At 47.2% G+C, this 17,435-nt stretch overlaps 1 protein-coding gene across 3 annotated transcripts in view; it reads right to left on the bottom strand.

Annotated features, from left to right (window-relative positions):
• Window positions 1–17,435, bottom strand: part of MELK (maternal embryonic leucine zipper kinase) — a 711,420-nt gene that overhangs the window by 602,812 nt on the left and 91,173 nt on the right. For all 3 annotated transcript variants that reach the window (XM_069630471.1, XM_069630473.1, XM_069630472.1), the window contains exon 3: window positions 15,513–15,598. In XM_069630471.1, the coding sequence (XP_069486572.1) occupies window positions 15,513–15,598 (86 nt within the window). The remainder of the gene's footprint in view (window positions 1–15,512; window positions 15,599–17,435) is intronic.

Here is a 17,435-nt window from a genome sequence, read left to right as displayed (position 1 = left end):
CAGAAATTCACCAATATTCAGATCACTCTTTGGAATCACTAATGCTGGAGCATGGATAAGCACTAAGGAACACATTCTTCCCAAATCCTTGGGCAACTTCATGTAGGCTCTGGGCCCACAAGCCCAATATCGATCCATCAGCACTGCTGTTCCTGCTCCCAAACTGGAAAAATGAACTACAGTCTTGCAACCTATATTATCTCCCACATGTCTTTTCCCAGGAAACAATGTCACATTCGTCAGTGGGATTACAAACATTGGTCCCGATTAAGTTTCTACCCATGTCAGCAGCTTTGCAGGTTCGGCCCATGACTTTAAACTTCATCATTCACCTTTTGTACTTCTTGTATGTATTCTTTCCTTAAGAGATGAGCTGCACAGGACATCAATCATTCTTCCTATCCTTTTTTGGTCCTTACTTATCCATAGACTAACATCTGCGTTCTCTCCCAGCATCCAAGCCAGTTCATCTTTATCCAGACAATCCATTCTCTTCATTTCTGAGGACTTCCTCATCCTGTCCTGCCCTAGGGTATGTGAGCATCTTGTTCTTCCATGCAGGCTCATTTTCCATCTGTGTAGTCTTAATATAATCATCTTGGAATGAGACAAATCCTTTAGATCTCCATCGCAGTGTGTCCCAGTGTCCTTGGAACTGTCTTCGGGTCATGCATGCAGCAAGATGAACAAGACATCGAGCATCATACTCTGGTGGTACTCTGGGAATTAAAGTTTGGGAATTAAAGTTTGGGCATCACTCATGGCATAAGGTACGAGAGAGCAAACATAGCAACCCTCCTTAGGTGTTCTTTCACCCACCTTTTTCATGTGCCGATACCACATGTTACGCAAATGCGCTGTACTGTCTAAATATGTGTTAATCCCATTATCGTTGTCTTCTGCATTTCTCTTAGGTCTTCCCAACATAATGGTTGCAGCCCATGGAAACAAAAAGCAGCTCTGCTCAGAGCAGAGAGCACTCGAGACCTGGACGCATTGACAATGGGCAAATCTGCACGGGTGCCTAGAGTAGGGAGAATGTGAGCTTCCACTGTTCCTGTCCCAATAAAGTAAAAAGTGTGCACCAGGAAAACAGAGATAGACATGCATATATTATACACCAGAATATTATTTCACACCATATGTGCCACTATGGTATTTGAGTGCACTCATTCTCTGAAATCATTCCTCATTATGCCTGTGTACTTATTTTAAGCAAGGAAAAAACTTTTCTAATCAGGCAATTTAGGTCTATCAGGTAACTGTAGAATCTGTTCAATTATCACTGTAAGCAGCCTCATTATCGCAGTGCCATTTTTAGGATAATGCAGAAAAGTAGGTTTTCTTGACACTACGCATAACAAGAGCAGGATAAGCTTCAAGAATAAATATGAAAGCAACAAGTAGGATCCCATGGGCATAGTAGTTTGTCAAAACCACAGGTTCAACCAAACAATTGCATTGTCCGAATAGAATCGGCATATTGCTCACGCTTCCAATTTCTTATTATGTGCTTCTGCTTAAACATATTCACAATATGTCAACAACTTTCTAAAGTTTATTTTCAAAGAACTCTGTGGCTCAAGAAATTAGTTTACACTCCTTCTAGAATATCTATAAATAGTGTCCTTGAGCGCACAGTCTAAGTGGAAATCTGCACCTTTTTTCATAAAATCAATCCACTGGTTTATTGTGCTTCATCAATAGAGTCTGCACAGGCTAAAATTCTTCTTTTGGTCTTGCTTCCGAACGTTACGGGTACGTCAGCCTCTCTAATGTAGAATTTAATATCACTGAGGTGGAGCCATGCTCTACCTTGGACTTTTACTGCAGAGGGACCAATGTCTTCCACAAACGGGCCAACAAATCTAGGTTCACACCACTTCCTGGTGAAGTTCCGAATCAGCACAGTATCAACAATGAACAACTTGGGTGTTCATAAAAGTTTTGAAACTCGGGCTGCTGAATGGTCTTCATCTGTGTTCGGAGACCGACCCCCCCCCCTGGTGCTTGAGTTGATCTGAAATGACAGATACTAGCGGTCATACATGTCAAGTACTCATTTAATTCATTTCCTAAAATAGTTGCAGAACTCTGCGCATCACTTCTGCTCCTCATGGAGGAGTCAAAGGCATTCTCATTTGTCTTCCTGTCAATAGTTTGTGGGGTGTGAGGTGATGTCCGAACCATACGGATTCCGAAGGGCATACAAAGCTAAGGTCAGGCAATACAGCCATCTCTTTTTCAATGTCAATTTCAACTTGGCGGCTCTTCTTTAGGAGGCCGTTGAGTCTCTCACATATCCATTTTGCTTGCAGATGATGAGCAGACAAATAATTAAGTATTTGAACAAATAGGATGGTTAACAAAATGTGGCCCATTATCGGATCAAAGCACTTCACACACTCCCCATCTTGGAAAGACTTCACTGCCCAAGTGGCATATGGGTGTGTACAAGGACCTGCTTCGATCCACCTGGAGATGGGACACACCACCACTATCAAATACCTATATCCACTACATACTTGCAGCATGTCAACATAATCAATGTAAAGGCTGAAAAGGACCATTCGGTCGAGGAATCGCTCCTCTAATTGTTCGCAGTGTATGCCCAGGGGTAAACTGGACATACAATGCAATTTGCTACATAAAATGCAATTTACTACATAAAATGCAACTTGTTCTAACAGGTTCGCTATGAACCAGCCATCTGCAATAGCTGCAGCAAGACTCTTCCCTAGCTCCCTCAGGGTCAGTCAATTCTTCAAGCAACAAGTTGTGTGTAGATCTGTTTCTTCGGCTGGGGCCTGCCTCTGGAACAGCCTCCCTGCCACTCTGCAACTTGAGAACCATCTCCGGAAGCACCTCAAGACATTCCCTCTTTGCTTCTGCCTTTGCTCTTCATCTCCCCTGCTGGTCTCTGCTTCGGCTCTGTGCACCTGGCTACCCTCCGATTTCGGGCCCAGGTCCCTGCCCACCCAGCAACACACCCACGTTGCCTCCTGGCAACCCTTGCACTTCTTTAACCATACAGTCCCCTTACCTGCCCTTAGACATCCCTTGTGGGTGCTTTTTAACCTTGCATTTGCCACCGTGTTAGCTGCACTACCAGCTTTTATCCCTTGCTCAGAACTTTCCACCTCTCCACTCTCCCTTGCACTCCCCCCCCCCCTTCCTTCTGCCCTGCAGTTGCGCATTCGCAAGGTCACTGGGCCTAGTAAGATTGTTTTGTCCTCCCTTGATCCCCTCTGTTGCCTCGTCGCGCTCTGAAACACTTCTGTATGAGCGCGATACAAATATTACTGCTGGGTAGTGCCGGTGATGCTAGTGGCATCACCGGCTTTCCGGTATCGTCCTGTCACCACAATGCTTCTGAGGGGGATAAAGAACATTCCCTTAGTTTCCATAATTCTTGTGGTGCACTGCCTTGAATCTCCATTAACTGAGCTCTTGATAAATGGTTAAATCCTTCCTTTATCACCATAATCTTGACCACCCTTTCCTTAACATCTGGAGCATCAAAACTTGCAATATCGGACACGTATGTAACCCTTTTGGCTTCTCCGGCTTCATTCCCGCAAGAAATCAAATCAGTCTACCTAGTATGCACTGTGCATTTAACTATCGCTATGGCTACTGGAAGTTACAGTGCCTTAATGAGCCTGTCCAATAATGATGCGTGCTGCACTGGAGTGCCATCTGCTCGGAGGTAGCCCTTCCTTTTCCGATGTGCTAGCCCTGCGTGCATAGTTGACGTCACATAGGTGGAGTCACTTTATATCATCACTTCCTGTCCTTTGTGTTTTTCAAGCGCTGCAATAAGCACCAACTATTCTGCCGGTTATGCTGAAAAGTGAAACTGTAGTCTTGCACTTGCCACAACCTCAAATTTACAGTTTACTCTACGCCTCACTACAGCGGCAACGGAATGCCTTTTCCCCACTTGTCGGATGAATTTTCAAAGAACCATCAATGAAGAGCATCTCCCCTCCTGCCAGTGCATTTTCTTTAACGCATGGTATACTTTTGTAGAACTCCTCATAGTTCGTGCAATCATGCACATGCTCTGGCACAGCTACAAATGTGGCAGGGTTCACAATTTTACATCTGACAATCGCTGGATTAGATATGACACAGAAGACCTCTCAACTGTCAATGTACCCTTAGGTTTCTCCAAAATAGCAAATAAAGCCTGATCTACAAAAAGGGTCATGAACAACCCATTACAATGCTTGCAGACTTCTCAATTGCGAACACAGCTGCTGCCAATGACTGTTCGCACTGGAAATGCCTTTTCATTACTGGGTCTAACATCCCACTGTAATATGCCAAAGGTTTGTACCCTCATACTTCTCTGTGCTAGCACTGCTGTCATAACTGTCCCATCAGTATGTGAAAATAAAAATAATGCATAATTGGGAATCCCTAAAGCTTGAGCCGTGCAAATTGCCTTTGGCTCTTCAAATCCTTCCTCAGTCCATTCTATTTTCTTCTCATTTACCTGTGCTTTCTTCAAAGCCTGTAAAAGGGGTCTTATGTATGATCAATAGTCAAACACCCATGCTCTTACATAGTTATAGTCCAAGAATCGCTGCATCCGTTTTACCGACTGTGTGCGGTTTTGCAGTTTTCATTATTGCTTCAGCTCTTTCAGGTGTCACCTTTCCCTCAAGCGAGATTAACTGGCCAATATACACAATACTTCTTGCCAATACTGTAAATTCTTTGTCTGCGAGGATAGTCATTAAATGAAGAGTCTGGTCTACAAGCATCTTCTGTTAAGCTACAATTCAGAATGTCATCTACACACTGTATCACAGTACTTTTCAAATCAATACTGCCAAGGTCCATCTGCAACAGGATTGAGAAAATCTGGTTTAGGAACTAAAAAGGAAACTCAGCCTCTACAATCTGGTTAATTGGTTTCATGTCTTATATGAATCTCCACAACCCTCCCTTTAATTTCTTCACAGGATACACCGCAATATATATATTCTTTTATTACAAGATTTAATTGCATTAGCGATTTTTACAAGGTGCTGGTTTCATAAAAATAATGGTGAGAGACGAAAAAAGGAAACGGGGAAGAAACAAGAAAGGAAGGCAGGCAGGCCCCAGGTGCGAGTGATTCTGTCCTAATCGTCGTTTGCTGTGGCTCCTATGGTCCAAGCCTATGAGACGATAGGCGTAGATGTTTGAGTTAACTTATCTATTGAGAGAAAAATCTGTTCTAAGATTTTAGCTGCGGCTATTGCCCATGAGATCTTCTCACCACTTATCTCACTGATAGTACTGAACACATCAAGTCATCCTGTGAGCCGTCCTATTGTGGATACATACACGTCCCTGTACCTGTAAAAGGATTCCCTCCTACTACGGACACCCCCTATTCTAGATGTCAATAACTGTCCGGTGTTTGCCGTTCTGCTGTATCTGCATCAGGACATGCTGCGACTGCCCTTGCGGGGTTCATTGGCGCTTGCTGTATCTGCTGCGCTTGTGGTGCTTGTGCCTAATACACTGTCTGATCCTGGGCAAATCCATCCCTAGCATGTGAGCTATGTGCTGGAGGGTAAGCTGCCCCCCCTCTTGAATATTGACCATTTTGTATATACCCTTGGCAATATGTCCCATCATCCCACACGTCCAACATATAGGAGGGTTACCTATAATTAGCCCCCCCATGGTTAAATCTTCCTTGCACATTCCGATTCTCATTCTGCCCATTCTGAAATCCACCCTTTCCTCTGTAACCCACGACTCTTCCTTGTGGTATAAAGTTATTAAATGGTGCTCCATCATGCCCAGTGTTGTGCCACTGTAATAGCTTGATTTTATCCAAATGTCATCTGCTCCCCTCCCCCCCCAAAACCACCCCCCCCCCCCCCCCCAAGAATAGCTTCTAGGAGAGACCCTAATATCCCCTACTGCTAACATATTTCCTCCAGTCAATTTCTCCAACTCCTAAATCAATTTTCCTGCACCCGCCGTTAAACTGGGTATTTGACACCTTAAATTATCCTTGTCCATCTGTAGCCATGGAATATATTGTGGTCTCGCCCCTCCCTTTTACAGTAGGGGGAACTGCGTAAAGCCCATTCCACAATCCGATCCCATTGTCTGCCTATCCATGGTATGAAAAATAGTTCCCGATGGTCTTCCTGGCAGGGACCTTAACAGATTTACATATGGTGGCGATTTCCACCCCGCCCCCACTCTCACTATAAGATCGTCCTTTAAGGTGCTCTGGACATGCTATAGGATCTGGCGTCCTATCCTAAGGTTGTTTTAAATCAGACCAGGGGAGGACTGTGCTAAGAAACCCGGCATGGATACAGTTTCACAGGCATAGATACATAGACTTAGTGCGTGAATATAAAAAAGGCGCCATTTTATGGGTATGGAAGTCCCATCCAGTCCCACATGGTTGCGCATTAAACGTGCGCCCGGTGCAGAAACCTGAACAGGTCCAAATGCTGAGAACAGATGAGCCTGCGTTGCCATTTTACAGAAACTTCCCCTTGTCCCTTAACTTTTGCAATTACTTGGTATCGCAGAAAGGAATCCCTCTGCAAAGCCATGAGAGCACCAGGCGGGACGTGGCCCGAGCTCATGCAGCAAGGACGTGGCTGTGAGGAACTCACACTGAGATCCTGTCCAGATCCTTTCCACGTCAATAAATACAACACATCCATACATATTCATTAACTTCTCTGGCAGGGAAAACCAGTGTGCATTCATTCAGCCTCAACCAGTGTAAAAACAAAGCTTGCAAGGATAGAAAATAGGAGACAGAGCCCCGAGTGCCCCAAGATGGCCGCTGCAACAACCTGGTGAGCCCCTCTACCTTATCTGGCCACAGACTGGATTGCCCGCTCTGTGCAGAGGCAGGCGGTTGCACTGCCGCAGCGCTCCCCAGCGGGTCCCATGACAGCTGCTGACGAAACGCAGAGGTCTCCCACGTGATTCTACACTCCGCTTGGTGCAAAGATTTTGCAAGACTAGCTCAGAGAGGAAATCCATATTGAGGTTTGATCGGCCTCCAGCGCCACTTACGGCAGCCCTAGAGGAACAAGAGAACTGAGGCGCTGGGCGTTTCACCATCATACACACGTTGGGAATGCTGTACATACGTGGTTGCTTCCCGCCGACTACAAGGTACGTCGAACATTAATTACAGCCTGTGTGGACCAGCTCCCTGAGCCCCTGTGCTGCCCTTAGTGCTCTGGAAACTTGCCTCCTGGCATGCAGTGGATTCTTCAGGGCCAAAATAGCCGGAACCACCCCGCCCCTCCCCCCCCCCACTCCTCCCCTCGGCTTTGCCTCCCCAAGAGTGGCTTGGAGGGGGGGGGGGGGATCTGGCTGGCAATAGGACCTCTTCCCTGGGTAATACTTGCGCATATGCAACCAACTGGAGAGAGCTGGCGCCTACGGGGAGGGGCCTTCTCCCTAACATGCTGCAGTTTGCCGGCAGCCCTGTACACCATTGCCTGGGACACGGCGGGTGGCACAAAGGAAACCCTGCTAAATGGAAGGCTCGGACTGAGATTTGAGGTTGCAAAGTCCAACTACACCCAACCACAAGGCTGCTCTACACCAGGTCACCCACCAAGAACAAGGTGAAGCTCACAATTATGGACTGGTTCGTCGGAAAGGGCAAACTAGGCAACACCCCCCCTGCTCCCCCACAGGGGGGGGGGTATGTGGAGCAATCCACAGTGCCGAATCATCGTGGACCCTCATGAGTATCAAGTCCTTGCAGCAATAGCTGCCCTACAATCCCCTCTTGAGACAAGGATCGACAAAATCAAAATTGATGTCCAGCTACTGTGACAGGATGTCAGGCACCTGGCAGAGAGGGTCACCACAGCAGAGGGGCAAATAAGAGGACTGACCTCCAATAAAGACCTAGAAGCAAGAGTCAAAGTATTGGAAAAACAGAATGCATCACTGGAATCGAGCGGAGGATGCTGAAGGCAGGTCACGCAGGAAACCAGTGTGGGTGCTAGGCTTACTAGAGGGTACCGGGGGGGGTCACGATCCGACATTGAGCACTACAGGAGATCGACCCTGGCAAACTGTCGCAGGGATTCATGGTTGAAAGGGCACATAGGTCCTTACAGAAGAAACCTCCACTGGGGTCTCACCCCCGCACTGTGATCGCTAGGATCCTTAATTCTGTGATAAGAAAGTAGTGCTGAAATACTCCAGGGAGGGAGGCGAGATACTGAGAGGCAGCTCAATGACCAATTCATCCAGCCTACACATTGGCGGTTCAGTGGGCAAGGAATACACTTGTCCCCATAAAGGCTAGGCTCCGGCATCTAGGGATTAAGTATATGCTTATATACCCGGCGAGGGTGAAGATTATACACAATGGTAGAGCGCAATTCCTGGACAGCATCCATGAGGATGGAACAATCTTTCTAGCAAGAGCGGCACCAACCTGTGAGACGACTTGAGCTTACTGTTCCTCACAAAGCCTGGGATCGGACCATAAAGAACCTGTTTCTGCCTGTGGATTTTGCCGAGACAGATGCTCATAGTGCAGCCAAATTAACAGACGGACCGGCCTTGGACAACACCCCCCCCCCCCCCCAAACTCTCTACTTGGTTTCCCCTGATGTTGCAATGGCCGTTTTCTTCTGCCGGAGTCAAAGTTTTTTTTCCTTTCTATTGTACAGTGGGGGTGAGACCAAGTTACCCACTGCTGGTCTTAGTTGCCTGCTCCCAGTTGACACTGGGCACCGGCCTGTTGCCGGCACCGCTACCTGGTACACAATAGTCACACGCGACCTTGGAGGTACAGGACAGCCCGAACAACTGGTATTTATTGGGCTACAGGTTACAGTTACGTTGTTCTATTGTGTTAAGAGGCTTACTACGCCCAGTAGGAGACTACTATTTGGGAGGTGGCTGTGCGTTACTTACGCCTGCAATGTTCCCAATTGCTGTGCATAGGAGAGGTTGGCATATGTGCTGGGACTAGGGCCCCTTCGGACCGCAATCATCAGGGATGGGATAGGTTATGTGGGAACAGAGGTGGCTGGTGCAAGGATAGCCAAATCAGGGTGCAAATTAAGGTACTAACTTGGAACATGAGAGGGTTGGGGTCATACATGCGCAGAAACAGAGTTAAACCCTATTTGGCCCATAAAAAGATCACTGTAGCCTTGCTCCAGGAGACCAATGTGCTCATTTGGTGGGAGGGGGGCGTGGGGTCCTTATATGGATAGATGAGAGCTTGCCATTTCAGCTGTTGGAGGTGGTCAGGGAGATTTGATTCTGTAGGATTTCCTCAGGCATAGAGAAGTATGCATTGTTAACACTCATTTCCCAAACCAGAAAATACCAGACCATGTGCGTATACTTGTGCTCATATTGCATCCAGACACAATGCTTTCCTTATATGGGGTAGAGGCTTTAATTGTGTGAGGAACCCTATGCTCGAAAGATCGTCCTTTGTCTGTTCTGGCCCTTTGCCTGCCACCAATGCCTTGAACGAGGCGCAGTCTGCAATGAACTTGCTAGCGGGAACTGCATCCAGATACCAAGAGCTACTCCTTTTATTCATCCCCCCATAAGCTGCATACCAGGATTGGTCATCGCTTTACTGGTGCTGAACAACTTACTGACTTTGTTAATGAAGAATATATGGGCCGTACGATCTCTTTCCCCCCCCAGGGTGGTATGCTGGGAACTTAGGGGCCCCAAGGCCCACTGAGGCCTTTAGTGATTCTCTTTTCAGGGACAACCTACTTGGTTCCATACTTAACTTCCTAAAAGCAAATATTGGTTGTGTCCAAAGTTGGGGTACAGTCTGGGAAGCTATGAAGGTGGTTGTGAGGGAATACCAGACGTTAGAGACCACACACTCTGGACTAAGACCAACTGAGAGGGGGGGCCGGGGAGAAACTACTACAGTCCATCCCTACTGGCGTGGGGGAGACTGGGTAGACGGTCTAAATTTGATTATGCTACTAGGATCGCACGGGCCCACATGAAAGGGGACAAATCTGGGAAGACACTGGCTTGGCTCTGCAAACGGGAACAACCCTGGCCCCTAATTACCCTACTATCGGACTAATGCGGCATGCCGCAGCACTCTCAGCCCGCAATTAATGATGCTCTTGCGACTTTTTATAAGCATGATGCTCAGGTGCCCTCAGACAGGATATCAGAAGCCCCTTTCCCTGATTCAACTCCCGAGACTCACTGTGGATCAGAGTACCTCCATGGATCAGCTTCTAACGGTGGCAGAAAATCAGCGAGGCGATCGCCTCCTTTTGCACCAATAAAACACTGGGAAGTAAATTCTATAAAGAATATGGCTCTGCCCTGTCCCCAGCCCCATTTAAACTATTCGAGGAAGTATTCGAGGAAGCATACCAAGCGACATACTCCCGCCTAGCATGAGGAAAACATTGGTAATACCAATCCTTGAACAGGGGAAGCCAGTGGAGAGGTGCGACTCCTACCGTCCTTGGCCATGCGGAATTGTGATGTGAAACTACTCACGATACTGGCTTCCCGGTTGCGCGGATAGATTAGCTCCTAGTACATGCTGATCAAAATGGGTTTGTACCAGGTCCCCTGAACCTTTGCCGTTTGCAGCATGTCCTTGAACAAACTAATTCCTGGGACAAGTGCTATGTAGGTGCCTCTCTGGACGCTGTCAAGGACTGTTTACTGGGAGTGGATGATTGCAGCTTTAAAAGGGGTTTGGGGATGGTTTAATACACTGGGTGACATTGCTCTACTCCTCCCCAACGGCCAGGGTGAGATCGGGAAGACGGGTATCTGCTTCATGGGATATACAGAGGGGTACTATCAAGGATGCCCTCTTTACCCAATGCTGTACATACTTGCCTTGGAGCCTGTGGCTGAGTATCAGGAGGCTGGGATTAAACTAGGTGACACTACACATTTTATATCACTGTATGCTAACTATGTACTTCTCTACTTGGGTGAGCCCCAACATAACCTGCCTATCATTTTAGGTGTCTTCGATGCGTTTGCTGAGCTGTCTAGGATCCTCTTTAACATGTCCTGTCTTTTTCCTCTGCATCAGACACTCGCCCTGGGAAACACGTTCAACACACTCCAAGCAGTGGATGGTATTAGGAATTGCATGATTTTTTGGTCCACACTGCCGCTCTCTTATGGGCAGAATTGCTATAAATAAAAATGATCGTTCTCCCTAGGTTTCTGTACTTCTTCACAAATGTTCATTTTTACATTTAGGCAGCTTTTGTTTGTTCCTTAGACGCCCTACTGAGAGATTTTCTGTGGGGTGCGAGATGACAAACTGGCAATGAAGGGGTTGTGCTTGCCCTACAGGGACGGTGGGGTGCAGTTGCCGAAATTTGAATGATACCATTTGGCAGCTCAGCTGAGTTTTGTAGCAAAATGGTTGTTGATACTCCTACCTCTAAATCAGAAATACTCATGCCTTTGCTAAGACCTCCCCCCCCGCACCCTCAGCTTGAGGTTGTTCTTTGGCTCCCCGAGGACCACATTGCTCCCTTACCAATGGTCGTGAAGCTGGATAATCGTGTCTGGGCCAGGGCACTGAAGCTACTTGGCGTGCACCACCCCTACTCGCCTAATGCTCAGATCATAGTGAGAGAATGTGCGGGTGTGAGTGAGCGAGCTGAAAGTTGTGCGATGCTAGGAGGCCTGGGGAATAGCTACTTGGGAGATCTGCATGTCAACAGGATGTTTAGAGACCTGGATAGTCTGCTCCAACAGGAAGGCCTCTTAAAGCGCCAATTTCTGAAGTACACGCGGGATATGAGGGTAGCTAATTGTCAATGGGGGACATGGCCCGTTGAGTCAGAGGAAAACTCAGTCTTAGCCTTTTTATATCATTTGGAGGTTGGCTGGAGGCCCTTCGACTCATTTAATGTTTGTTGAAAGGGATTAGGAGTGTCACTTTGAAAGACAAGCTGGGCGACTGATGTTGGCTCTGACATATCCGAGGCACAGTGGGGTCGGGCACTGATTTTTACTAAACATGTTTCCCGGAACGCCAGATTTTGTTTGCTCCAGGTAATTATGCTTTATTGCATCAACATGACCCTCAATAGGGTGGCCAAATTTAATCTGAACGCCACATCGCCTGCCCCTGGTGCAAGCGGGAAGGTGCCGACTTAATACATATGTTTTGGAGTTGTACAAAGGCACAGGGGTTTTGGGCTCAAACAGAGTGGGCTTGCACCGCAGCCGGTATTACAAGATACCATTGCAGCCCGCTTGAATGTTTATTGGGTGCATTTCCTATGCCTAGCAAGCACAAACATGTAAAATGTATGGATCACACCAGTGTTTCTGCGAAGAGATGCCTGGCCATGGGATGGAAGCTCGAAAAAGGACTGCAATATGTACTGTGGCGTAATGACTTTCGGACTTGGTGTTAAGCAGAGAAAAAGCATGGCTTGTAGCATTAAAGGTACATGACGACAATGCAACAGAAACGTTGCAAACAGCTTACCTGGACGATGTTTCACCCCTCTGATGAGCCACCCTGAATGTGCTACCATCACGGTTGGATGCTCTGTGCTTTGGTATGTGTTAGGCAGAAACCTGTGCAGTTCCCTCTGGGACCACTCCAAAAGATTTAAGTCTACAGGTGTTTGGCAGTAAACCCACTTGGTAGCAGTCTGTACCACCCAGATTTACCTGGTAGCTGTGGCTGAGCAGTCAGAATTCCCTCAAGAAGAGTTAGGCAGTATATAGAGCATACACAATAGGTACAGAGGCACAGTAGTACAAGCAAACACTGACCAGAGCTAGGTGTAAAAGTATATAATTATTTATTTAAAAGACACTCATAAATTACACTAGCACAGAAAAAAGGTAAGTAAGTCAAAACACAGTCACTATTACTTATATGTACATCCCTAGTTATTTGTTGGACAAGTCTAAGTTAACACCACTTATTTCCAGACAGAGGTGAGCGCTTAACGTTAGATGGCACTCCAACAAGTTAGTTAAAAAGGGAGGGAAAAGGCAGAAGTAATGAAAGCAGCAAGGCAAAACACTTTTCAGAGGTTCACAGTAGTTTTAGAGAGGCAGTCTATTGGTGAGCAAGGAAGTTCGGTTGCCAGGCCCACTCTAGGGAGAGCCAGGCGAAAGATATGTCCAAGATCACACAATGTCCTAAGTCTTTACAGGTGAGTAGAAAAGGTTTTAGAAAAGTTTAGTTAGGGTGTCCCAGGCTTACCCAGGTTCGAGAGCCGAGGGCTAAATCTACCCCGTACAATCGGTGTCAAGGGAAGCCGGGCGGAACACAGTACCTTTAAAAGTGGAAAGGATCCTCCAGTGGTGGCAGTTGTTCCTGGTAGTGGGTGCAAGTCGCGGCGTCGTCCAGAGGAAGAGAAGATCTCAACGTGGAGGAAAGCTGAAGGTCGTTGCACTACCAGGGAAGAAACCAGCCGTGGAGTTTTTCCGGTTAAAAGGATGTTAACCTTCTTTCGCGGTTGAGGTAAAAAGTGGTATCCCGGTTGCCGGGGTGCTTGGCACAGGCAAGGCGGCCACGAGATGCTTCAGGTCGGCGAGAAGAAGGCAGAAACTGGTTGTCCCCCACCAGTCAAGGGAAGAAGACTCTCTGGGCTGGAGATCTCTGTCGTTGGGAAAAGTGGTCAGACGGTTCCGCAGGGCTCCACCGGTGGTGTCGTCTTGGCAGATCGGCTCGGCTTCTCCCTCTTCGGTCCTGTGGCGACTTCTGAAGAACCAGTCCCAAAAACCCTGCTTTTATGCAGCAAACCCCCATTCATACAGCCTAGCTGTCACTCAAACATGCTAAGTGGTGAGCGGGGCGGCTCACCACTTGGGCCAATCACACCAGAGTGCGACATGAGTTGGCAAGGCAACTCAGTCCAGGGTGCCTAAACCCCCTCCCACACCCCCTGTGGTACCCAGACAGACCACTTTGGAGGGCTTCTGTGCAGAAGCCCACCAAAAGTGGAACAAAGGCTCGACTCGGGTTCAGGGTTACTGAAGTGAACCTAGACGCCATTTTGGCGGCGAGTTCTGGCAAAAAATCCCAACCGGTGAATTTATATTAAATAAATAAACCGGAAGGTATCTTTAACATTGCACCAAAAAGTGGTGCATTAAAATCAATGGGAAATCCCATTGGGAAATATTCCGGTGGAATATTTCTGTGGTATCCACTGCCACCAGCCAGAAACTCGGCGAGGGGGGACGGGACAGTACCCCCTCGACAACAGACCCAGGGGCAATCTAATTGCCCCTACCAGTACTTCCACAGTATGATGGTTTCTACTGGTTAAGTTCCTAAGTTAAGACTAGTAAAGTCAATGGTGACTTTACAGACCCAGGGAGACAGCAGTCAGTCCCAGGGTGTGGAGTCTATATTTGGGGGTCACTATGACACCCCTGTGTTACTGCACTGAGGGTGCTGTGTAACACACATTCAAAAACCAATGATAGCCTATGGGGAGAAAATACCCCATAGCCCATAAGCACATAGCAAGTCACAGAAACACTCTCGTCATGTCCAAGAGTGAGGGTAAAAGAGTCTCACTCTTGGCAGGAGAAAAAATAAACCCCAAAAATCCAGCAAAGCTGCTGGGGGACTCACTAGGTTAGGAAATTCAGCCTAAACAGAATTCTCCCTAACACTATGTCAAGTGGTGTATGTCCGAGTCCTGCCCCACTCCTACAGCTTAATACGTGGTCACTCTACTGCACCCCGTAGCGTTCCCCATGGCATACAATGGTAAAATGTACTATTCATCTAAGCCTGTTTACATTTGTGTAACGTGGCTCCGTTTAAACTGCACAGATCATATTTTAAATTCTGATGTAATGGGACTATCGAAATGCCAATAAACAATCTAAAATAAAATGAGACAGCACCAGGCTCCTCGCAATGGTCATTCATAACAGCCAGGCCAACAGCAGACCTCTAACCCCCACCCAGCCCACCAGGACTAATGGCAGCCACCACTGACCCAGTCAAAAACCCATGCATTTCCGGGTAGCGAGTGACTCCCAGCCCGCCAGCGATCAAACCAATCAATGGTCTGACCATACAGGACCATTTCACGTCTCTGGTGTGAGCGTAAAGGGACTTGCCTTCACCTGCGTCACCAGCTCTTTGAGCCCCTGCTGTCAAAAGAACCAGAAGTGGCCAAGAGATCAGAGACAAGCACTAATCAGTAGAGGCTCAGTTGCTTTCTCTTAAGGCGGCCATGTTAGAGACATGTCAGCCTAAACCACCAATTGTTTAGCAGGTTTATTCTTCAAGATAATAGCGTTTCTAGAGGTTTTGGAACAAAATAATGGTAGCATTAAAAATACAGTGAAAATTACAAAGTTGTTTTCATACTTGGGATTGCTTATTTTTCTGCTTTCCGAACACTTTCAAAGCGCTATGGAAGACTAAATAGTCACCCAAAACACAATAATAGGTGCACTATTAAATACATTGAAAAAGACAAAGTGTGCCTTAATACAAAACTGGGACAAGAACACCAACTTACCCCAAGTGCGATTTTGTCCATAATTTTCACTGCCACTTTTTCACCAGTAAGGAGATGGCGAGCAAGTTTAACTTTTGCAAACCCACCTGTACATCACAAAAAACAAACATTTAGGTTTAGAAGGAAAGCGAGCACAAACCGAATAGTGGACTATTCTTGATGCCTGTGCAGAGAGAAAATGTTCTGCAAGTGAGAATACAAGTAGGTCTGTAGGAAGAGGAATTTTGGCAACACTAAAAAGCACCAGGGAAGTTGCAGTCCAAAACTTCTGCAGGGCAACATAATGAGTAATTACGAGCTAGAGGATAACAGGAAAATACAGTTGGATACAGGCTGTAAACCTACAATACACTTTTCAAAAGAAAGTTGGATAAAACAAAAGCAGTCAAAATCACGGTAGTAAAGGTATGCCTGTTTTACAACTGCCCCTTTAAAAAAGTGATCGTAATCTGAGATTTACGGAAGGGATTAGAAATTGGACTACATCTGCTTTCATGCCCATCAAGAGACATGCTGGCAAGTAAACAGAGAACTGGGACTTCTATTGAGAAGAAAATCAACTAATATATTTGAGTAATATCAGTATTTATTTATTGTGCATTTGTACACAGCAAGTAAATTGTTTCTCCAAGCGCCCACAAGGCAACAGGGAGGGAACATGGGAATGAAAAGCAAATATAACAATGAAAGATGGAGGCGGACCTACTAGGCCTTGTGAGCATTCAAAACGTGCAAGTGGAGCGAGAAGAGGTGAGGTAGTGGAGTACCACAGAGGGAAGTGCTAAGGAGTATGCAGCTGTTAAGTGATTTGGTGAGCCGCCAAAAAAGTGCAGGCCTGTGGTGGCATAGGCCAGTGGGTGCAAAGGCAAGTGCTGTGAGCGGGCAGAGGCTAAAGGAGATGACTGTGGGAAGGGAGGCCAGGACCCAGGAGGATACATAAGGGACCTGGTCACCATTCTCAGCAACTGTGGGGTTTTGCAGAGGAGGGAGGAAGGGGAGGTGAAAATTAAGGTCCCGAGGAGCTTTCGGAGATTGAGGAGATCCAGCTCAGGACAAAGGAAGGGGGGAGACTGCCCCACAGGAGGGAGCCTTCTGAGGAAAGATCGGACACCAGCTCGCTGTTTAGCGAATCGCTTGGCACAGAATTGGTGGCGGGGGAACTTATAGATCTGGAGGGAGTGTATTTAGTGAGAGCCGGTTGTAGATGGGGTCCCGGGCCCCAGAGCGCCTTATGGATGGTGCAGAGGGATTTGAATTTGATTCTTGCAGCAACCTGGAGATTTTAGGGCTGGAGCGATGCAGTCCCTGGGCTTGAGGCAGAGGATACATCTTGCAGCCCTATTGTGGTTTAGCAGCTGGGGTCAGAGAAGGAGGGTAGTTGAAGGAAAAGACTATTGCAGTAGTCTACCCCAGAAGCTCATTGTCTCTAGAGCGCTGGTTCTGTAGGTTAAAGTGAGGAAAGGAAGGATTCTTTGAGGAGGTAGAGTTGAAAGTGGGCCTTCTTGGCAAGGTCCTGAATGTGAGGGAGGAAGAAAAGAGTCGAAGAGGACTTCAATGTTTCCGGCTTCTGGAGAAGGGGGGGGGGGGCAAGAGCCCATAGAAGATGGCCAGAGTGATGGGGATCATTGGAGGTACATCAGGAATGGATGGCCGATAGGCAGGCAGGAATGATGGAGGAAGTAAGGAGCGGATTAGTTGTGGGTCATCTGCATAACAAAGTTAGGGGAGTAGGTGGAAATGAGGTCTACAAGTGGAGCAAGATAGGTGTTAAGAGCCAGGCAGAAAGGTTGGAGTCCTGGGTGACGGGGCAGGTGGAGATAGAGCTGGGGGGAGGAGAAAGAGCCCACAATAACCTGGGATGGACATCATTGAGGAAGGAGGTCTGCCAGTTCAGTGCCCCCTCTGAGATACCTAGAGTATCAT

This window comes from Ambystoma mexicanum, chromosome 6q, assembly GCF_040938575.1.
Source record: "Ambystoma mexicanum isolate Mex_15411 chromosome 6q, UKY_AmexF1_1, whole genome shotgun sequence".
NCBI classification, from domain to species: Eukaryota; Metazoa; Chordata; class Amphibia; order Caudata; family Ambystomatidae; genus Ambystoma; species Ambystoma mexicanum.
The sequence above is the reverse complement of the archived record's forward strand: the minus strand, read 5'-3'. Positions and strand labels throughout refer to the sequence as shown.